The following is a 22,875-nucleotide window of genomic DNA, read 5'->3' as shown; positions in this document are numbered from 1 at the left end:
GACAGGTGAACAAAATATTCGGAAAGGGGTTCGTCGGGGCTCGAAAGGCTCCCACGGAGTTTCGACCCAGCCGAGGCGAAACGGCATAATCGCGCTACCAAACTTTCTACTTAGGCGCACACTTTTGCCTCACCACCGCCCAGGCCCCATTGGCCATGTATTATTCACGGTTACGAGTCTGACGTTTTACCCGCGAATGCTCTAACCAAGCCGAAATCTTTCGGAGGGAACCCCGAGTTCAAGCCTCTAAGGGGCTCAGCCGTGACTTCGAGGTATGCCGAGGAAAAGAATGCATTTAACCGAAGAAATACGGAATAGTGCGAAATAACTATACCTTTTGTTTCAACGAATTGGCTCAACCATGTTGATATCATTCCAAGTCCACTTTATTCGATTTTGAGTCAAATCATTATTCCTTGAATTATGGAAATGTTTCCTTAGTACTATTCAAAGAGATATTGCTCTGGTTCAATGACCACTTGTCTCTCATTATTATACCCGAATTAGAGGGCAAGTATGAATTTCAGGTGTTAAGCATTACATCGACATTAAGTATCTTGTTTTGTGCTGAATATAAAGCGCCTTTGTACTGAGATTAATAGCGCGCAGGTAATAATTATAAATTTTAACAGCGCACTGACGTTAAGCGGGGAAAATGGGAAGGTGTAGGAAGATTGAAGTAATAATGGGAGAAAAGATCCACGTCGAACGAACCACGTGACAGTGGAAGAAGTCATGCTGCGACCGTTCTTCCGCGGATTTAGAGGAAACTCTTCCTCGGAAGACTGCATGGACCCAGCATCCGAGAGATGCATCTCGAGGCGAGATAGGTGAGACGGAAGAGGCCTGCCGGCGGAAGAAGGGGATGCACGTCGACCAGGGATAGTCGGCGAGAGAAGGACAGAGGACGATGCATATGTAGGAGAGGAAACGAGAGGAGGTTAACCCGGAGACCCTGAGGAAGAGAGAGACCGCGCGCAAAAGTTCCCCTCTGTCAGGTTCCGGGCAACGAGGAGGGTGAGACTCGGAGAAAGAGAGAAAGCCGGGGCTCGTTAAGTGCGATAAAGCGATCCACGAGGCACTAATTCACGGAAGTCAGACCGAAGTGAAGGTCTGCCTACGGGAGTTCCGTCTTCTTCTGACCCGCAAGCGGAGACGCATGGCCGCCTACCGGCCGCAATTAGTCGCGGACGACAAATAGACGAGAGACGCGCGTCTCGCGACGCCGCTCGTGCGGGGGCGATCGGGAAATTGGATGAAAGTCATTTTTGTCAACGATGAAGGTCTCATCCATCTCACGTGCCCTTTACTTCATTATCTAATTTTGACATGCATTCAAGTGACACCTCTAATGGCTCGATATTACGAAGTTACGACAGGATATTCGGAAGATGAAAGGGTATTTTTTAAATCCTAATAAATTCTAAATAAGTAATTTCGGCATTGTTGAATTTCAAATTGTTTTCCAGGATGGTAATCAGTGACTGCACTTGGCAAGGTTGGCATTAAAATCATAGTTCATTGCTCTGGGTATGTTATAAATTTGTTTGCTGGATGTTTAATGTAGCTCTTTAGTTTTATGAAATAGGGTATTCAAGAACACCTTGTCGGACCTAGAGAAACTGCAGGGGGAATGGATACCCATGAGAGGATCAGGGGACAGAGGTAGCACCTCGGGCTCGGATTACTTTCGCCCATCCTCCTGGTTAATGCATATTTGCGCGTATTCGCGCCTGGACCGCGGCTCGCATGCAACAAGGCTCAACGAGCGAGGCATACGCAACGGTAATTAGATAATAGGAACGAGCCGTTCGGGAAGGACGGTTTTCTCCCAGTTGGTCATAGAGTGCTCGGCCGAGCGCTGAGTCTTCGTCGTTGACGAGGATCCAAAAACCGGTGAGAGATTCGGAGTGTGATGAGCAAAACGGGTCTTGGTCTTATAGCCTCGACCTTAAACTCGTTAATAGTGGAACAAGTGCAAGACCAAGACGAAAGCGAGGTCCTGATCATAATTGGAAGACCAAGACCAAGACTCAACTATACAAGACCAAGATCAACCCTATAAGACCAAAACCCATTTTGTTCCTCATCGGATTCTGAAAGATCATCAAGGAGTTCTTTAACGACCTATTTCGGTGTAGTTCTTCAAGATGCACCGCTCAACTCTTGGTAGCTTGGTGCTGCTCGCCATTGTGATCATCAGCGACGTCCTTGCCAGGAAAGATTACGAGGGACCAACAGTGAACACAAGGTTCGGACCTGTTCGAGGGAGACTCATGTTGTCTGCAAGGAGGAACCTGCTGAGTGCTTTCCTCGGCATCCCATACGCGCAGCCCCCCATTGGGGAGTTGAGGTTTCAGGTGAGGTTTTTTGGAGAAAAGGTGCCTTGAGTAGTGGTCAGTAGATAGTGGACCGTGTGGTGTTGATGTGCTGTAATTTTTTGGAATTTCTTCAGAGCCCTCAACCATGGAACGGAACATGGACAGAGCCGAGAGACGCCACGGTCGACGGTTTCCAATGTGCCCAGATCCTGAAGAGTCGCATCATTGTTGGGAATGAGGACTGCCTCTTTCTGAATATCTTCGTGCCCCATAAGGTAGGACGTCTCTAAAGCCAGCAGAGGCACTTCAACGGGAATGCATCGATAACATACCAAAATGTATGGATTTTCTAAGAGATACATTAAGCACCCCGAAAATTTCTTAATAGATATTTTCAAAATTTGTATAAAAAATGAAATTCCGCGACTTTCGGGACCTACATTGGGGTCTCCTTATTCATGTGGTAAAATTAGAAATAAATTGATTCATTCAATTAGGAGAATACTTTCACGAACGATTGACCTCTCAGATGCCACTTTCGTATCACCTGAAGGGTGGCAAGGTAGGGCTCTACTTTTATCCTTGGATTCTCTTCTCCCTTGGTTCTTCGTGTACCGGCGAAATCATGTTCATTGATGGATTCAGCTTCACCGGCAAAATGCACCAACTTTACAAATGCGCATTTTTGAGAGCACGAGCTGGTACCAGGAAACGAGGTCCATTAGTCGACAAGGTCGCAGCTCGATTTAATTAATCTCGCAATCGTCATCGTGACCCAAGCCACTTATGGCCCCTTTGTGGCCCGGCTTGTTGTGCATCAGCTCGGAATGTACTTCTGAAGCTGGTCGAATGCACGTTCGTTCATTTTCTAATTCGTCTAGGATTTGTTGCAGATGCTGGGGTACGACGACAGGCTAGAAGGAGGGTCCAGGAAGATGCCGGTGATAGTGTTCGTGCACGGGGGTGCGTTCACGAATGGCAACAGCTTCAGCTGGGTTTATGCTCCGGATTACCTGCTGGACCAGGAAGTTGTCCTGGTGACCATCAATTACCGCGTGGGAGTCCTGGGTAGGTTTCAGCTGCATTCGAAATTAGTCTTCTCGACGATAAACACTTTACTCTTCTAATGGACCAGCTCTGGTATATTTTTACACAATTTCAAACGCCATGGTTGTGTGTATATATATACACACACACATCACAAAGTCAAAGTATTTATAAAACTTTTTTCCAAACTGGGTGCACCGAATAATTTAAAATCTTAACACATGATTATGGAGGTACTAATGAAGGTCTTGACACACACGAAATTTCCAGAGCCATTTCCTCGTGAACCACTTTTATTTTTTATTCTCAGGATTTTTTAGTACCGGAGATCAGAATGCTCCTGGGAATTACGGTTTAAAGGACATCTGGATGGCTCTGGTCTGGATCAACGAAAACATCGTGAATTTCGGAGGGGACCCGAATTTGGTGACCCTGATGGGCCAAGAGGCAGGAGCCGCTGCGGTGCACCTGCTCTCCTTGTCCTCCAAGACTGAAGGCCTCTTTCAAAGGATCATCACCCAGAGTGGCTCGGCATTGGCACCCTGGGCCTTCCACTCCAAGGAGAACATCAGAAATGTGTCCCTGGAGCTCGCCAGGCTCTGCAATTGTTACATCGAGAGGCAGAATCCTGAGACGACGATGAACTGTCTCAGGGACACCAACCTGACGTGCATCGTGAACATGTCCACCTTCTACGTGAGCACTTGAAATAAAAAATCTTCTCAAGCAAAAAAAAAAGGAAACAGATCTGGGTATTCATTTTTGTAGACCGTGTGGGACGACAATCCTTGGTTCGTCTTTGGTCCCACCGAAGAGCTCGAATCCGACGAGGCGATTATTACGAGGCACCCCCTGCTGCAAATCCAGCGAGGACTCTTCAGGGACATCCCCTGGATCATCGGCATCACTGCTGATGAGGGACTCGTCAAGACCATAAGTATGAACTCCCCGTGAAAATAATTTTTTCATGTCGATGTCTATCACTTTGGTCGATAGATATCATCAACGCGACGATGAAAATGATTTCTTCATGTTGATGTCTGCCACTTTGGTCGATAGATATCATCACCAACCAAACGATGAAGGCAGAATTGTTAAACGACCCTGAGTACATTCTGCCTTACCTTTTGGAATACGAGCAAGTGGTCTCAAACGTTAGTCAGTTCGTCCAGACGCTGATGGAGTTCTACTTCGAGCACAACCCGTTGGACTACAATGACATATTATTTCGACAACACAACATTACGGAGGTGAAGGATTTCGGCGACTTGACGACGATCAATTATTTAAATAGGGAGAAATAGGGCATTTAAATTCTTTTCAAGAATTGTTTACAGCCATTTGAAAAATGTTGTCAAAAGCATGAAATTTCATAGGTGTCAGGAGCATGTTTATAGCCTCCGTATTCATCTTGTAAAGTCTGAAACGATTCGGTACACCCAGTTCGGGGAAAAGTTTCACGATTGATTGTCTCCTCTGACGTTCATATCCCCTTAACAGCTAGGACCCTTAAAACTTCTAACTTTTTCCAGATGGTGAACGACGCCATGATGCGATGGCCTTTATACCAGACCCTGAGGATGCAAGCCGACCAGATGACGTCCGACGTTTTTTACTACCTTTTCTCATTCGAGGGCACTTTTTCCGTGAGTTTTGCCCACGGAGTAGAACGATACGGTAAGGATTGTTATCCTAAGCCTGACGAATTAATCCGACAAGGTCGACAACAATTTTGAACGGTCCTGAATTCAGGAATAGCTAACTCGGACGATCTGAACTACATTTTCCCCGTCTTCAACAACATCTTCAGGGACCTCGACCTGGAGAACATGGTGGAGGACTGGACCATGATACACGTGATGACCGAGTTCTGGACGAGTTTCGCTAGAGATGGGTAATGTTTATATCTCGCACGTGGATATTTCGCGTACCTGAAGAACGACCTAAATCACGGCCCTGATTAGGCTTTACGGGCAGCCAACATTTGCACAAGGTAACCGGCTGATTTCGGTAATTGGCTTAATGGTCCATTATGTGCTCGCAGGATTCCCCGCGCGAACCTGCTGTCGGACTGGGAGCCCTACCAGCGAAATCACAGATTCATGAGGATCGGCTTCGGGAACTCGCCGGAAATTTCAATGGAGCCCGATCTCCTGCACGAGAGGATGATCTTCTGGAAACAGCTGATGGCCAACGTGTCCCTGCCGATACCGATTCGTCCTGACGAGCCGAACGAGGAGTTTCGTCCGATCATATCAGCAGCTGACTTAATTCAAGGCATCCCTCCGGTCGTCCTAGCGTTTCTGACAATAATCCCAATTTGTCTTCGAGAGCCAAAATGGCACCCAACAAATGTACTCCACTCTCTTCGAGCCTGAGAAAATTATTCTCGAGACATGTCCGGAAATTTCAAAGAAGTCCAAGAGCAAGGGGCTGTTCACTGGGAGACTAGCGAAAACGAGTTTTTTCTTTGAAAACCGATTGCCTACGATTTTATATGATAAAAGACAACGCGATTCGATAACAAATGACGTTCAGTCATAAAATTGTGACAATTTTTCGGTGATTTCGGGCATTAAAGTCCATCATTTCCGGAGTAAATAGCCCCTTGTCCAAGAAAAGGTACACGAAGAAGTGCCCGAATAGAATGGAAAAGCATATAAATACATATATTTTGTACATAGTAGGGTACTAAATACTTGTTTTGTATAAACGTGGATGTATACATAAAAGAGGAGGTGGTTCCCTGAATTCTTGTGAGTTTTCGGGAATGAACTCTTTCCCTGGGTTTTTGATTTCCCTGTAATTCGAATTATTTCGATCGAGCCGTATGCAAGGTATAGCTCCTCGCGGTTTCTCGACAATTAGGAAATGTACATCCCGGGGGGTAAAAAAGGACCGGTGGGCGAGGCGCAGCAATTTGCGCAAGGTATCTCTTTGGGAGCGCGGCTCGCCGCACTCCTCGGAGGCAAATGGGCTGTCAGAAAACGGGGAATAACGTTTGCGAGCATCCTTCGGGCTTAATATCAGGGCAAAGGTACAAAGCGCGCCCGGGACGGGCGCACGTCGTCCGGGAAACCACTCTCATCAGGAAGGGTTAACAATCCCGACCGCGTCCGCGCGAGGCGGTCCCTCTGCGCAAATTGACGGCATTTACTTCGGCGTTCTCGGGGTTACCCTCGGCCGATATGCCCGGGAAAGAATAACGAGCTCCCTCGAAACGAAGTGTCCGAGTTGACAAACACTCGGCCGGCTCTATAAACTATGCACTCGGCGTCGAATTAATCATCGACACCGTAACCCTGTCTGTCACTGGCGGCCCTTTTGTCTCGCCTCCCGGTGCACCATCCATTTCCCGGGGTCGCGAAAAGACGGACGTTTAGCGCGGAGGACCCAGACGAGGACCTAGACGAGGGACCAGACGGGGATCCGAGCGAGGATCCGGAGCTCGTAATTCTCCAGAGACAACCGGGGATTATTTACGTCAAGGATGCGCCTTCGGGGCGCGCCACTCTAGGCTTGGTCCCCGTCAAGGCAGGACTCGGCGTCGCGATCGCGAATATGGACGTTTCGCGAGAGAGGAGCCCAGGACCAAGTTTTGCAACTCGAAATCCGTGCTCCCCATCTATTTCGAGGTTGAGATAGTTTAGTAACTTGCAACGCGGGATATATTTATATTCGAGAGTCCTGGATTCTGCCTGGGTCTTAATCACGAAGTACCCGATGTAACGATTGGGCGTCTTGTTCAAGAGAAACCGAAGACCGACACGACATTTTCGAGCCCAAAATTCAGGTTCTCCATTCCTCGCGATCATTATTAACGTATTTCCCAATTCACTTTGAGGTTACGTCCAATTATTTTCATAAAAAATTATATCCCTTCGTTATTAACGCTTCTCCAGATTCTATTTTTTCCATTAGCTCTTGAAACATCCGACGTTACGACTGGACTGTGCCTAAGTCAAGTCGAACCAAGTCTTGGATTCGAAAATCCGCGTTCTCCACCCCCACGATTTTGAGGTTATCTCTGATAATTTGCATCGCGGAGTATGCCCGTCCTGGAGACACGTTCCTGGGAGTTCACCCCGAGTCTTGTTACCAGAACCCGAAGTAACGATCGAACCTTGCACCGAGCCACTTTGACCTCGTCGAGTAGTGCGGAGGATTTAGCGCAGATTGCGAGCGCCAACCGCGCGGCGAGGACGCGGCGGATCGCGCGCGGAACCCCGCGGGCTCCCTTAAGGATCCGAGGAAAGGACTCGCTACCTTTGAAAGCGTTCGAGAGGCGCCTCTTGTGGGGAAATCGAGTCGCGAGGGCGAGCTCGTCTCCAAGACTCGCGCTCGAACCCCGGCTTTGTGGACGAGTCCTAAGCGGACTGCTCGTAATCCGATTCCGCCCATGGCGGATGCCCGCCAGCTCTCCGGTGTGGTGGTTTCCCTTCAAAAAACCGCAACCGTGCCGGGCTTTTCCGTCCAAAAACCGCGACTCCGCGGAGCATACCTTCAGACCCCAAAAAGGGCCCTTAAGGTATTACAAAAGGGTTATTTTATATATATTCGAACGTACAACTTACAAAACCTTTCTCGAAACTCCGTGTACCGAATCATTTGACACTTCAGCACGTGATTATGGAGGCAATTTTCAATTTTTATGAAAACGCGTCCTTGGTTCTAGTCGGAGATAGAAAGTGTTATTTTGCAAAAATGAAGTTTAAAAAAATTCCGTGTATCCAATTTGGAGAAGAATTTTATAAATATTTGGACGTTTTGATACATATGGAATGATCCTTTCATAACACTTTAATAACGCAATTACCCTGTCCAACATCGATCAGAAATCATATTAAAAAATAATGAAATAAACTCCACTTATGGCTGAATCAAACCATTAACAATGAAATAATTAATAATTCATTAAAATTACACCTGCCATATTCCTCGATGTTTCGATGTATCCCCGGCATAGTCTCAGTGGCACAGGTCATGCTTAATAAAAAGATTTGAAATAATATAATCAATTAATAATTCACTGTATGTACTCTACCCATCAATTTTACATACATTACAGGCGCGAGTAAAATTACCCGGGGCGACTCCACTGAATCTCGGATACAATAATTCATAAGTCAGAAATTGTGCTCGGCAAAAGTGATTCCAATAAATAATTAATCATTTTATATAGTACGTCCCTCGATTTGTCATGCATTACAGGTGCAGGTACAATTTTCCGGGACAGATCTGGATAACGGATACAATAATAACGTCGATTAAAAGCAATTGCCCGGAGTTCGACCAATCGGCCAACTTGCCCCCTCCCCCCAATATGTCGATGATCGGCCCCCGTCGATCGTGATACGCACGTATATACATATATTTTAATTGAATGTGAATTTAATCACAACGAGTGGCCGGAATCAATTAACTTAGGGAACGCCGCGTCGCCCGTTGGAATTTTCGCGTAATGAATTATTATTAAAGAGCATAGAGGACGTTTCGATGCAGCCGATGCTTCCCAGCGGCGGAGGGGGCGGGGAAGGGGGAGGGGGCCGAGTATATACATACAATTCTGCATCGACGAGGATGCCCGTGAGGGGCAAGTCTAATTAAAATTTTGTATTTTGAGCCGCAACCGCGATCGAGATCGAGCCGAGCAGAGGCAGCCAATTAAATCGACGAATCCATCGACAAAATCAACGAGAACGACTCGCCCCCCGCGGCCCCTCTTTTTTATACTGTTTTTATATTCACCCTACTCCCCCCTGGGCGGGAAAGAAACCACATAATTTCCCTGTACACCGGTACTCACTATGCCGGTAAAAAAAAAAAACATTACGTTCACCCACCTCGACGTTTATTATCTCGAAATCATCGCCATTCTACGTGAATTAATTGGTCCTTCCAGTTATATTAAATGTTTATTTTGTTTTTTGTATTTTTTAGAGGTTTTTTTTCAGTGCGATGCGGGATACGCCTCCGCGGAAAGAGAATTCACAGTCATAATAAGAAATTTCACTTGCTGCAAGAAATGTGAACACTTGAAAATGGGCCGGTAATGTTTTTGCTATGTTGACGACAATGAAAAAAACGATTACTTCACTGGGGCAACAGAAATTCTATTCACAGTTGCAATATTCTTTTCCAGCAATAACAAATTGTATAGCGGTGTTTCGTTTGAGTAGGGACATTATTTTTTGACTCTTGCAAGAAATTCATTTGCTTGTTTAGCAAGCATTTTTACTAAAGTGCGTTTTCTAGTGGTTACGTGCACGGTTCGATATAATTGTAAATATTTTCATTCTTCGTGAGATTATATCTGTTGCAAGGGAAAAACTTGATCAGCGATGCTGTTGCGTGCTAAAATAGAAATGTCTATTTTTTCCGTGCCTAGATAAGTTCCTGGTGTATTTTTTGGGGGACTTTTATGGAACGTTTCTCGAAAGTTGCGAAACGACGGAAGGAAAAATCGATTTTCTCGCGAGCTCTTCCTTTACCATTATTTTTTCACCTTTGACAAATGTCCCGCTTGAAAACCGCCCTCGGTCTACGTCGGCGGGGCCCGGCGCGGCGGAACGTACGCGGAAACTTTCCGCCGGCGTTGTCTGGTGAGAAAAGTTCCGGCGAACGGGTCTGTCTTCCCGGATCCAAAAACGCGTCCCGAGGGACGCGCTCGTTATCCGGGATAGCCGTGACACCTCGTGTCCGAGGGAACTGTCAAACGCACGTGGCGCGCGCGGAAGCGGGTCGGCCGCGCTGCGGACGCACGTCAGGGGACAATCGGCGGTGTCAACTTATTTGTCCATGCAAATCACCGATCAATGGATCGATGTATCAGGATTTTCGTTAATCCGGTTGCCAAAGCGGGGAAGAAGTGCATCGCGGTAGGAAAAAGTGCATCGACACGGCGCATCCCCGAGCGACACATGATTAATTTAATTGGATTTCATTTAACGTCCTTTGCGTTTCGCAAGGCAAAGTGCATTCTGATGTTATCTCATCCCCCGCGTAGACTAGTTCTAAGGGTGAACTAAGTAATTACACCTTTAAGAATGATTGTAAACCCCATACAATTAAGATACCCAATGTTGCATAAAATTTAAAAATCCGATGCGATGATGTAAATCAGTACATAAATTAGTACAATGAAATGTACAAACAAGTCTCGAATTTCGCGCTATTTTATCTAGAATCCATTAAACCAGTTTGCAGAATTAATAAAACATTTTTTATTAAATCTAACTGCGAAGGTGTTAAGGATTCGACATAGCGTGTGTGAATAAAAACTGCAATACAGGTTCCATGAATTTGTTAGCTTATTTTTTTAATAGTGTAGGTACAGCATTATCACCCCGTTTCTCACACGTCTACCTATTTTATCAAATAAATTACACGTCTCATGAATTTATTACAATTTCATGTTAATTACGAAGACGTAGCTTTATGGATGTGAATTCTCGCAATGATTTCGGCGATTTTCGATTAGAAATTTCACTCCTTCGTAGAGAGGAGGCCGACACTCATTTCCGGTGAAATGGACGTGCCGGACAAACAGCGTCCCGACGTCCTCCCTTTTTATCGACGGAGGGCGCCGTTAAACGGCGTCGGGTGTCCAGGGCTCGAGGCGCTTTTGTCGCGTCCTTTTTACAGCCCTCCCGGGCCCGGGATCTGCCGCATGCGGCCGCCGCGTGCGGCAGGTCAGGGCTGGGATCGATCGCGACGCATCGATCGGCGGAAATCGGTCGAGCGGCTCTCTCGCGTCGCCCCGGGGAAGGGTTAAGGAGGAGAGAACGAGCCTCGCTTTTCTTCCCATCCGTTGTAATTAACCGAGTCCCCTCCCCTCAGGACCTGAAAGAACCCTCGGGAGATATCCGAGGCATTTCCCGTGGGGTAATCTCGTTACGTCCGCACCTTCTCCTGCCGACCGTCCGATTGGAGGGTCCCCTTTCTCCGGACCCATAGAGACGATCGAGCTAGATTCTAAAGCTTCCCGGACACTCCATCGGGACTCCCGTGCGTCGACGACGAAAAGGGAGCGTCCTTGTTCCCTGTTCCCACAGGTACGAGAGAGCTCCCTCCGACCTCCACCTATGCGATGCATCCCCGTGTGCGGATAATACCCCTTCAAGCTCCATCACTATTCCCTCGACTTAATTGGTTTGGGACTTTTCAAAAAATATCCCATTTACTTATTTTTCTTTTTCATCTTTCCGTTCAGTGGAACTTCATTAGCCATGCTTCGGTAATTTCTACCCGCGAAAATAAAATGAATTCCTTTAACGGCATTCACCACCAAAGTGGGGTCGGTGACTTCAATCGGTAGATGGCAATTTTAGGTATCAAGAGTTCGTAATTCCGTGATTAAATCCTAGGGGTATTAACCCTTTTAGATTCTGATACTAAGAAGTCTCACTCGAGTAATTGCTATGTACTGTTTTTTTTTTCCTTTTTAAGTCTGACACTTCCTATCACCTGTTAGCGCGGGGAGGGAAGAGGATGCGACATTTCGGACATCCCGATGTACCGACAGACACGGTTAACAAACCGCCCTCCACGTTTGCGCCGCCGGGCGGAAAGTTCGGCGGAGGAACAGGCCGCGTTTCCGCCCCGGCGGACGCTAATAGGGGTCGGACGCGGCCGGTCGCGGAAGCCGCGACGTCGCGGGCGGAATTCTTCGCCCGGGGCGGATCCGCGTCGCGCGGCGTCCCTCGTATCGGACGCTCGCCATTGTATCCCGTAACGAGGGGCAATTTTTCCCGGGGACCGAACAATGTGACGCATTAGTGCATTGTCCGCCCGCCCTGGCGGATTCACGCCCCGCACCGGATGCGCCCGGGCGGCAATCGATGCGTGATTTGCATCCCTCGACCGATCCACCGTTTCCCCCGGAACGATCGCTCCTGCGTTGCGGGAATAATTAAGGGGATATGAAAGTTCCACGTGAAGGATATATCGCGAATGACACTTCTCCCCGAACTGGGTGCACCGAATCGTTTGAATTCCTGCTATGTGAATACGGAAACTCCCCGAAAGGTCTCTACCCTGATAAAAGATCAATTTTCATAAAAAAGTGTATCTATAAACAAAGGGGAAAAAATGAGATTTCATGGTTGCAGCACTATCCTCCCTTCATGTTCACGAGATAAATTGTCAAACGATTCGGTGCACTCAGTTAGGGGAAGAGTTTCATATACGATTGACTCTTAGGACGCCACTTTCGTACCGCCTTAACGTGCAATGTTAAATAATATAGTATGTAAAGTATATGGACGAGCGGGAGGAAGAAAATCGGAGATTTTCGTCAGGTGGAAATTCGGGTCAACCGAATTGATACAATCGAAATTTTGTAAAAATATGGGGATATAATTGAGTGGGTTCCCTGTATCTCCCGCCACGAGGGGGAAGACTTGGGATAGAGAAGGGGGAAGCTCTTAGGAGCTGAGAGCATCCAGGCTCCGACGGAAACTCGAGGGACTTAAAGTCGCTTAAGGGCCGAGCCATTAAGGCATAATCCGTCGCATCCGGTTCTCGGCTGGACCGTGGATCCGCTGCGGGGGAGGGACAATGAATATTTGAAAATCCAACCGGGCCATCCTCATCCGAGCGACGTCTAATCTCGCGGCCACCTACTAATCCCGCCTTAAGTCCGGCTCGGACGGAATCGGCGATGGGATAGGTTGGGGAGGGTCGAGGGAAGATTAGATCCGATCCTCCTAACCGGAAGATCCTGATTATGATGTGCTCTACATTCGACGCACCACGTGACAATCTCTATTATTCTCCCTGTGAAAATGCAAGGGTAAATACTGAGATTAGAAAATTCGATATCGAAGATGAGAGCGAAAATAAAACAGTAATTAACTGGGGAATTATGTACCGGAAATGATCTCGTCCATACAGTCACAACATTGTGTACCTACTGATTTCAATCGCCGTATAGGATTCGTAATTCACATACATGTGAATTTTGAGACGTGGATAGAAACATTGGACATTAATATTAATATCTTAATAAATTAATATCATAAAGATATACGTGGCTTTTGGATGGCAGCGTAATGGAGGTATGCCGGTACAGGTTCTCGGAGCAATTACGACGTATCGTAAAAATTCTACGATATCGCGATAATCCATTTATCCATCGGAAGATTCCCCTAGGATCTTCGGGAAAATCCGGTCCACGGCGAGATTTCCATTCTCGGGGGGGAAAAGTGGGAGATAATAATAACGCACTATCCGCGAGAAGGACGGGTTTTGCAGGGCCCTGTACAGGAAGTAAGAGGAATCTCTTTTCGCTCGGTTTCTCTTCATTTTTCTCCCCCGTCCCGGCCCTCCTCAGTCCCTCCAGGTCCTTCATTTGAACCCTTCTCGAGGAAAATAACCCCGAACGTCGCGGATCTCTTTTTGTTTTTTAATCTCGCCTCGAAAGGCCCCCCTCCGCGAGTTTTCTCGGGAATCTCTCCTCCTTTATTTCGTCTCCAGAAGGAGTCTCTTGATTTCCCGGCCGAATATCGCCGATCTCTCTTCGATTTTCCGCCCGCCCTTTCAGCACCCCCTGAATGGTCCTCGAGTTTCTCCTCTTCCCCCCTCCTCGCGCAACCCCCTTTTTCCCTTTATTCCTCCTCGAATTTCCCGGGGCTCTCGAATTCGAGGCCATCCTTCTTCTCGCGGGTCGAGAAGCGTTTCGGGGATGCTCGAATTCGCGCGATCGGGAATTCTCTACCCCCGGTGAAAAGGGAGGGAAGGGGTGGAAGAGAGGAGGAAAAAATTGAAACCACGCACGCCACCCACGTGCTTGTCTACTGGTCAATCGATAACGCCGTAGTCCCTGTAGAACGCTGATTCGATCAGCTGATTTCGACTGATTCCTCCTGTTCCTCCTTTCCTGCTGATCGGATCAGCCCTCTTCTCCCTAATCGGCCCTCAGCCATTTGCCCCCTTCAAATCGATAAATAATAAATGTCCTTTGGTCGATATCCGCCCGTCAATAAAATCCTTGAAACCGGATTACTCTACCCCAGGGAGCTCCTGTCTGACCACCCTCTACTTTCTACACTTTCCAAGAAATACTCTTATTATCGGATTTCACTTACTTTTATGTAATAAATTGATATATATCTCGTATTTAGACTCAACAAGCGTATCGTTACAATGATAAGTCATTGAGGGAGAATTACTCTTCTCAGAGAAACACTGTCTGACTGGGCTCTACTTTTTTCCCTTATCGTTAAATATTTCTATTACCTTATTTCACATACTTTTTCATGTAATATAGTCCTTACATTCCGAATTAATAAGGTCGGCATCGTTACGATAATAAGCCATAGATGAAATTCTTGAAGCAGGATTACTCTTCTCGAAAGAGGTATATGTCTGACCACTCTCCACTTTTTCCCTTACCAAAAAATAATTTCAGATTTTGTCGGATTTTGAGTTATTCTTAAATGATATGCATTGTTATATCCAGAGGGAATAAGGGATTAGGTTTGAGTGGATTGGTTCAAATATTTGCCCCCATTTTTTAGGTCACGGAAGGAGGTCGCGGGAGGGTGGAATTTCACAAAATGAGGTCCCGGGGGATGAAGACCCCATTTAAATGTCGCGAATCACGCTCTGGCCAGTAAAACAACGACGACCCGTGGTCATCCACGAATGGACGGGCTCGGGGGTTGAAAACCCAACCCTCTTCTGGTCGGCACCCCGATACGCGCATATTTCGCGCTCGGTTGCATTTACGAGTACTCCGTGCGGAAGAGAGGTTAATTGTCACGTTTTTTCACCCCGGATCGTAGGAGCGAAAGGGTTAACTCACCCCTGCGGTGCGTTTTTCCATGCCCGGTGTTTGGTCCCGTACTCGATTTTTTTTTTCACCCCTGAAAAACTCGAACAATCCCCTCGATATTAATTTGCCATATGTTAAAGATGCCATTCCGAGAGCATCGAAAATCCAATGAAAAATGGCAGCAATCTTCAAAATGAAAAAAGAAAAGATACTTGGAAAGACGCGTCACGAAAGGAAGATATTACATTTAAGAGGAAGCGTGTTTGCTTGGGATGTTAATTTGCATCGAAAGGGCAATTTTAAGGCGATATGAAGACTCTAACGAAAGTTCTGACGCTCATGAAATTTTATTTTTTATACAAAAATCGTCAGAGCGTCTATAAGGAAATTTTTTTAAATTTGCATTTCATGAGTCTCAGGATCTTGCTTTAGCTTTCGTATTCACGTTGTAAATTTTTAAACAATTCGGTACACTCGGATCGGAGATGTTTCACGAACGAGATCACTTTCTTCTCTCTTTAATAGGTATTTTAAAAATAGTTTGTAAAAAATGAAATTTCGCGAATTTCAAGGCCTAACTTAGGGCCTCCATATTCACGTTTTAAAGTATGATACGATTTGAGACACCCAGTTCGGAGAAAAGTTTTATGAACGATTGAGCTTTCGGATGCCACTTTCACATCCCCTTAACGCAAATGGCGGAGGAACTTGACGTTTAATGGCCAGCATGCTCGATATTGGAAATCGCACTAGGCCCGCTTCGAGTTACCAAACATTCAAGGGGATTATTATCAGTTTATTTGAACGGCCGCTGCGACATGTAGACACGCCGAAATTATATTAGATTTGCATGCGAATCGGCCCGGCGAAATCATTAACGCCACCCCGTGTCGCGGGGATACATGGCAATCGGGCAAAATTAACATTATTACACAACACGGTCGATCGCCAAAGGGAGCGGTAATTCTTCCCAAAATTCATATCCGCCGGTAAACTCGCGTCTCCGGTCAAAATGGCGCAAAGTCGAAACCGTTCTTACGGGAAAATTCCCATTTCCCGGCGGAATCCGCGCCGAACTTTATCGACGGGGGCGAATCAATTAGCGGCTCATCGCTGGCCAGTTTCCACCGAAAATACACCCAGTGGCCACGACTATTGTCCACTCGGTGCTTGACCGTAGACCATTGATCAACCCTGGACCAACCATGGACCTCCCATCCGCATTCCGCCACCGGGCACAATTACCGTCCTCTCTCTCGCCCTCGCATTCGTTAAGCAATATTTCCTGCGAGTCGAAAAGCGACCCAAATTCGCGACCTCCAATATTTTCGGGCCAAATACCGGCAGGATAATAATTCACAGTGATAACAAGAAAACTTACTTGTTTCAACAAACGCGAACACTCGAAAATGGACCAGTTGTTATATCGAGAAGAAAAAACCCGATTAGTTAACCGAGACAATAGAAATTCTATTCATGATCGCAATATTCTTTCCCAGCAAAAACAAATTGTAAATTGTTTCATTGATGTCGTAGGGGATGAAAATGTGTTAAAATTGTGATTTTTAAATATTGGTATTTCTTTTCGGGAAATATTTTCCAGTTGATGAAGCACGATCGAGACGGCGCTTGTATCGATTTCGATGGTCACGACGTCCGACGTCGGATTCTAGGGTCCCTAGGGACCGCGGGTGGTTGGACACACGTCTGGTGAATTATGTAGGTAAAGCCTCGTCCCTCGACGAATTCAAATCCGAAGGATTTAGTCGTGGCCAAAGGACCACGAGGAGTATCCAGAACGTGGGACGTCCTCGGCTGGGGATCTGCGGAGAAGCCGAAGAAGAGAAAAGGACTAGAAAACTACGAGAAGACAATAATCCGAAAACAGTTCCAGACGTTATCGCATCGAAAAGATCCGAGAAAAATATCGTGGAATTTCTAACAGATCGATGTTCACCTGCGATTTTTCGGAATTCATGGATCAAAAGCTGGAGGACATGCTTTATGAACATTTTCAAAATTCCTCAAATTTACAGGTTTCATTTTTAAAGGTGATTCTTGGGAATTTTTAGTTTACAGGGGGTTGACGCAAAGGGCGATAAAATGAGATGCGATTTTTTGGAATTCATGGATCAAAAGCTGGAGGACATGCTTTATGAACATTTTCAAAATTCCTCAAATTTACAGGTTTCATTTTTAAAGGTGATTCTTGGGAATTTTTAGTTTACAGGGGGTTGACGCAAAGGGCGATAAAATGAGGGGGTGGTTCGGGCTCCTGGGGCGACGCTTTGTCGGGGGGCGGCCGGGTACGTGAGCTTACGCGGTTTCGGAGCTTGCGGTCCGCAGCGGCTTCGACAGCTTAGCTTGCGGCGGCACCTGTCGATTTCAAGTTGCGGAAACAAGCCCCGGGCTGCTGACGGAGCAGAGAGAGTTCGGACCGGCGCCGCGGATGGATCGATCGATCGGCTCGATCGGACCGATCGATTCATCGGCGGCGATCGCGCGGCGGACTCCTCGGGAACTCCCCTCGTTACGGAGAGGCGCCCCGGCGTCGCCGTCAGTTGCACCCTGAAATTAGCTCTTCCGAGGCGCCGCCCCGAAGAAGCGCCTGGACTGGAGTCTCCGCTTCCTCTGCAATCCGCGGAAGCTTCCTAAATGAAGGACTCGATGTCGAATCCTGAAAACTCAAATCTGGAGGTGCAGAGACAAAAATTGAGTCAGGAATTTAAGCTTCGACAGGGTGACGGACCTTAACTGGACTCCGTAACTTAAAACTGGAAACGAAAATCTAAAATTCATGAACATTCGAGCCTCTTCAAGGTACCTTACTTTGGAATAGAAAAACCGGACGTAAAAATCTAAAAAATGACGAGCCGAAAATTTGGGTCGGTTCGAAGTGACCTTACTTTACATTACGATACAATTAGATGTGAAAGAAACCGAGGAGCCGAAAATTCGGGTCCCTTCAAGGTGTCCAATAAAACCAGAGAATTTGTGAAAGAAGCTCATGGATCGAGCCAGCTGGATGCTAGGACCTTGAAGAATGGGTCGATGGATCTCTAGAGGACCAGATTTAAAAAACGGTCTTCAACGTTCTTGAAAAAAAAAAAATTGCTACGCGGCTTACCAGTTATGCTTTTCCTGGGACATCCTGAAGGAAATGCAGGAGATCCTGAGGTAGGCCTAGGTTCTCCATCCAGGACCAGGTCCTGGGCTAAAAGCCCAGGTAAAACTTGCAAACGAGCTCGGTCTGTCGGTGGTCGTTGGTGAACACAGGGTCCCGTAATAAACGCATATCCGCTTGTAACACCAGCGCCAACTGCGAGCGGAGGTTCGCCGGATCCTTGCGGCGTCTCTCATGCCCGACAAGAAATACGAGCTCGGCTAATTGTTAGAATAATGAACGAAGTTGCGACATTCCCCTCCGTTATGCCGTGTGCCGTAGCCGTTGCCCCCGTCCGTTAGCAACGACTAAAAGGGGGTCGAGTCCCCCACAAAACTTGGGGAAACCGGGTCGAAGAAACATTTTCTCCCCGAAATAAAATCCCCGAAAAGGAAACCTCGCTATAAAAAGATCCCTGAGAATTCCTAGACCTGCCCACAAGCCTCTACAAATACTCGACCCAGCAGAGCTCCCACAAATTCACGCAAAAAACCATGAAAAAAAAAAGAAAAAAAATCTTAAAGATATTTCAACACCCATGATTTACATTTTCACGTCGGAGTCGAAACGATTCCTTCCTCGAACGAAATCCCTGAAATAGAAACCTCGCAATAAAAAAAATCCCCAAAAACTCCGAGACCTTCTTCCAAGTCTCCAGAAATTCTCCGCCCTTAAGTATCCCCTTAAACTCGCGCAGAAATTAAATGGAAATAAGAGGGAGGTTTAAATCATTTTTAATTCACATCTTCGCACTTTTCCGATGGTAACGCAATTTTTAACCCAAGATGGGAGTGCCCTTTTCCGCTGCGTCCGCCCCTCCGCAGGGTTTCAACGTATTTCGCATGCCGGGCGGATTCCAATCCCATTATTACGCCCGCTTTATCCCCAACTTTTGCCAGGGCGTTTCCGCCCACTTTGTTCCGCGATGCATCACACAGGATTATTACAAAATTACCCGACTCTTCGCATGTGCAATCCGTTTTGCCGGGGCGGTCCGTAATGAGTGCGCCGTAAAACACCCCGCTTCGTTGTCGCGGGGAGGATCGGTCTATTTTTTATGAAGAGGACGATGTTTCCCTTGTTTTCCTGAATTTCGCGAAAACAACCAGCGGAGCCCGACAAAATGGCCGGCGGAATTGGGCCGCGTTAACAAAGCGAATACGTCGAACTGTCGAGGGCGCGCCCGTAATTAAATGCAACATTAATAAGCCCGATTGATCGACTTTTTATCGATACGCAGCGGCGTCCCTTCGAGGCCGGCTAATATTCCCGTACGAAATCCGTTTTTCCGCATTTCCTGGATATTCCTGACCCCGAGGTTGATTAGCGATTAAACGAATATGCGTTATTTAATGAGCCCGATTCGGCTCGGCCCGCGACAAATCGATTACCGCCCCTGAGAGAGCAAGTACGCTCTTATCACCCTCCACCCCACGACAGAGATTCATCCCCCAAAGTCTGCTGTTATCACAGGAGAGAGGGTTAACTGAGAAAGCGACCAAAGTGAAAAAATTAAATATCTGATAAATGCTTGCTATCTGATTGAATGTTTGATGAACATTTGATGTTTGATAATATACCTGATCCTCCTAAGTTTTGGATATCTGATAAAATATCTGATAATCGCCCCAACAAGAAAAATGTTGGCCTATTTTCAAGTGTTCAGATTTATTGTGGCAAGCAAAATTTCTTGTCGTGACTGAATTTTTTTTGCGTGCAGGATAATAAGGGTTTTTCCCGAGGTGGAATTTTTTGGAAATGATATTAATGTGCAGGGCTCGGTGGAATTCTGGGAATAAAGGGCGAGGCACGTTTTTGGGGGAATTTCGAGCCGACACGTGGCGCCCTTGGGGCGCTATTATCGCGTGACGATAAGGCGTGCCTCCTCTCGCCTTGACGATTCGCCCCTTGCGATGGGGCGAGTGCGCCTCGTAAACAATACGGCGGAGGAATAAAAAGGGCGGGAAATGGGAAAAAGAGAGGTGGAAAGGGAGTCCTCGCGGGCCGCTTCGCAGCGACCAATGCACGTCACGAAAGTAATTCGAGGCTCGGTGAAATAATCCGTCCCCGCGATGATGCCGTCCCTCGTCGGCTTTGGTAACAACGCCAACGAAATTTCCCAGTCGCCGCGACCCAGAAACCGCGGAAAAACCGCACGGAGGATAACGAGGATCGACCTCGTTGCGCGCGTAAGAAGTGCAGCCGCGCGACTCGTTACCCCGCCGAGGCCGCGCATCGATACGTCCGGAATTCGTTATCCGGCCCTGATAACTTTTCGAATCGTGTCGACCGAGCGCCTCCAAATCACGATCCAACCAAGCCAAAGCGATCTCTCACTTGCAGAAACTCGAAGAAATGCCCTCGGTTCCGGTGCATCCCCCAGATGCACCGCCAGCGAAGTCGCTGCACCGCGCCAAGTGATCGCGTTTTCCGCCTCCCTCGTCCTCCTCACAGAAAAATGGCCCCTACGAAAGTTGCTCCCCACGCTGTTCCGAGTAATTCATTTTATGAGGGATTTTCTGTAGGACGGGTCTCGGGGGCCAGAAACCGCGTCCGAATGCATCCGCGACCCTTCGTGGATCTTTGGTGCGTCACTCTTAGAGTTCGGGCGCAGGTTGCGAAAAGAAATTCTTTCACTCGATTTTTCGTCATCCTAGGGTGTTTTACAGGTGTGTACAGAATCTCGAGGTGATTCCATGGAATTCCATGAAATTTCTGGGCGTGAGGAGAGCTGGAACCCGAGCTTTATCGGCGTCACCTCGCCAGAAAGAGCGCTTCGAGGAGGTCGCGATATCGGCCCGATGCGATCGAGTATCGACGAGTCGCTGCGAAGGGCGAGCTTTCCGAGGCTTTCCAAGTTTGTAATTAAACGACCCTCGACAAAGGACCTCCTAAAAGCACAAGCGTCAAAGCTCTTGCCGCTCTTTGTCGGATGCGCTGTAACGTGAAAGGGACGTGAGCGAGATATCGCGTTCGACGCCGTTCGAGTGCCCGCGAGATAGAAAAAGAGGGGAAAAAAATAGAACCTCGCGACATGATTTCGTCGTTAACCGATCCCCGGCCTCCCTTAACAAAGTACTTGAAAAACTGCGCCAGTCGCTCCGAATCGCGGGTACTGTTTCGTAAATTGGAAACACGGTAACTTCCCCTCCGATCTTCTGTCGCATTAACCCACATTTCTCGTCCTGCACTCCTTCCTTCCCCATTACAATCGCTAATGCGTAAGTACTTCTAAAGGAACTTCCCCCCCCCCGCAAAAGGAGCGACCCATTTGCGGAGTTTCTCCCTCGAAGTCATTTTTAATTTTCTTTAAAGGGGATTTTTCTTTTGCGGAATGTTCATCATCCTATATTTTCGACTTTTCTAAAAAGAATTGGTAAGCGTGTATAAATTTCTTCGACGTCGAACGTGAACTGATTATTTGTCATGGAATTATTTATAATTAAACTATTGAGTAGTATGCATTAAATTATTAGGTACTATTTGTATATACATGGGATAAAAATGGATATTGTAAACGTACGTACGCGCTGTATATTTTTAAAAATATTGGAAATCCTAGAGCTCGGCGTCCAATCGTCGACGTCGCGGCGCCTCTTATCGGCGCGATAACACGACCTACCGTAACGATCTGCGATTTCCGTACTTCTCTCGTCCTTAACAGGCGCCGGGACGTCGGAGACGTCGATCGATGGACGCCAATCCAAGGAAATGGTCACCGAGCTCGTCCACGTACTGCGAGAAAAGTATTTTACCTGCAAAAAAGAGGAAAAAGACCATTTGTGAACAATTCACATATCGCGCAACCGTCCGTGCAGTTTTCACCGGCATCGAAAAACGGCGTGCAAACGAAAAATCGCTACCGGCGAAAGTTCAACAAGTTTCCCGTTTTTGGGGATCCTTTTCAGTCCGAAATTCCCGTCAATTTCGGGAGCGCTTTGAAATCGAGAAATCGAGTACTGGGGAATTATTACATTTTTTGGAAATACATGAGTTTTTTGTACCGGCGTGGAGAACCTTGATCCAGTTGTCAAATTATTATTATTTTAAGGACGCTTTAGGGAAATTATTTCCAGGGCAAATCAGGAATAACGGGTATCTCTGATTGAGGTACATCAGGAGCTCTCCATCCAGGTGGAAATCATCGAAGCGACGCAGATCAGAGGTTTGGGTCAAATCAGACTGCAGGATGTATCTAGGGGTCCAACAGGACCATCGGCCATGATGCACTTTGCGATTCCCTTTGTGGCCGAGCCAAAGACCGCCATGGCGTGATTCGCAGGGCAGATTGGTCGGTCAGCATCCGATCGGATATTAGGTTTGCTTTGAGCCAATCACGCGGAGGGATAAGCAAAGTCTGGACGGAAGTGTCGGCCGAAGTCGCGACCTACCCTAACGAGCCGTCCTAACCTCTTATGATGTCTTCCGATTTCGAAAATCAACTACACCTGGGTACGTGATATCAAAGAAGCCCCTAATTAAAAGGCTATCCCACTTTATCATCGGGTCAAATTTCAGCACGGAAAAAAAAGGCAATTGCATTTTCATGATGATCAAGTTTTTCTCTT

At 47.1% G+C, this 22,875-nt stretch overlaps 2 protein-coding genes across 12 annotated transcripts in view; one reads left to right on the top strand and one right to left on the bottom strand.

The window, feature by feature from the left end:
• LOC105704095 (polypyrimidine tract-binding protein 1) overlaps window positions 1-22,875 on the bottom strand; it is a 284,589-nt gene that overhangs the window by 218,588 nt on the left and 43,126 nt on the right. The window lies entirely within an intron of this gene.
• LOC105704094 (esterase FE4) lies at window positions 1,457-6,119 on the top strand. 2 transcript variants are annotated; one of them, XM_012433016.2, is made up of 10 exons: window positions 1,457-1,896; window positions 2,142-2,360; window positions 2,456-2,596; window positions 3,215-3,389; window positions 3,679-4,064; window positions 4,137-4,305; window positions 4,428-4,618; window positions 4,901-5,045; window positions 5,121-5,262; window positions 5,413-6,119. In XM_012433016.2, the coding sequence occupies exons 2-10, from the start codon at window positions 2,151-2,153 to the stop codon at window positions 5,744-5,746; spliced, it is 1,893 nt and encodes a 630-aa protein (XP_012288439.1). In that variant the 5' UTR covers window positions 1,457-1,896; window positions 2,142-2,150; the 3' UTR covers window positions 5,747-6,119. The 2 variants fall into 2 exon arrangements, with proteins under 2 accessions (XP_012288439.1, XP_012288440.1); XM_012433017.2 differs by having other exon boundaries at window positions 1,460-1,896; window positions 5,179-5,262; window positions 5,413-5,552.

The sequence above is a fragment of the Orussus abietinus genome, unplaced genomic scaffold, assembly GCF_000612105.2.
Source record: "Orussus abietinus isolate OABI.00-Male unplaced genomic scaffold, Oabi_2.0 scaffold7, whole genome shotgun sequence".
Lineage (NCBI taxonomy): Eukaryota > Metazoa > Arthropoda > Insecta > Hymenoptera > Orussidae > Orussus > Orussus abietinus.
Note: the sequence above shows the minus strand (reverse complement) of the source record. Positions and strands in the feature narration are given on the sequence as shown.

Bases quoted from the DNA above. Each gene is read 5' to 3' on its own strand.
- LOC105704094 (XM_012433016.2), top strand. From the start codon at position 2,151: ATGCACCGCTCAACTCTTGGTAGCTTGGTGCTGCTCGCCATTGTGATC. The intron at 4,306-4,427 runs GTATGAACTCCC...TTTGGTCGATAG, and splicing joins GGGACTCGTCAAGACCATAA to ATATCATCACCAACCAAACG. The intron at 4,619-4,900 runs GTGAAGGATTTC...AACTTTTTCCAG, and splicing joins GACAACACAACATTACGGAG to ATGGTGAACGACGCCATGAT.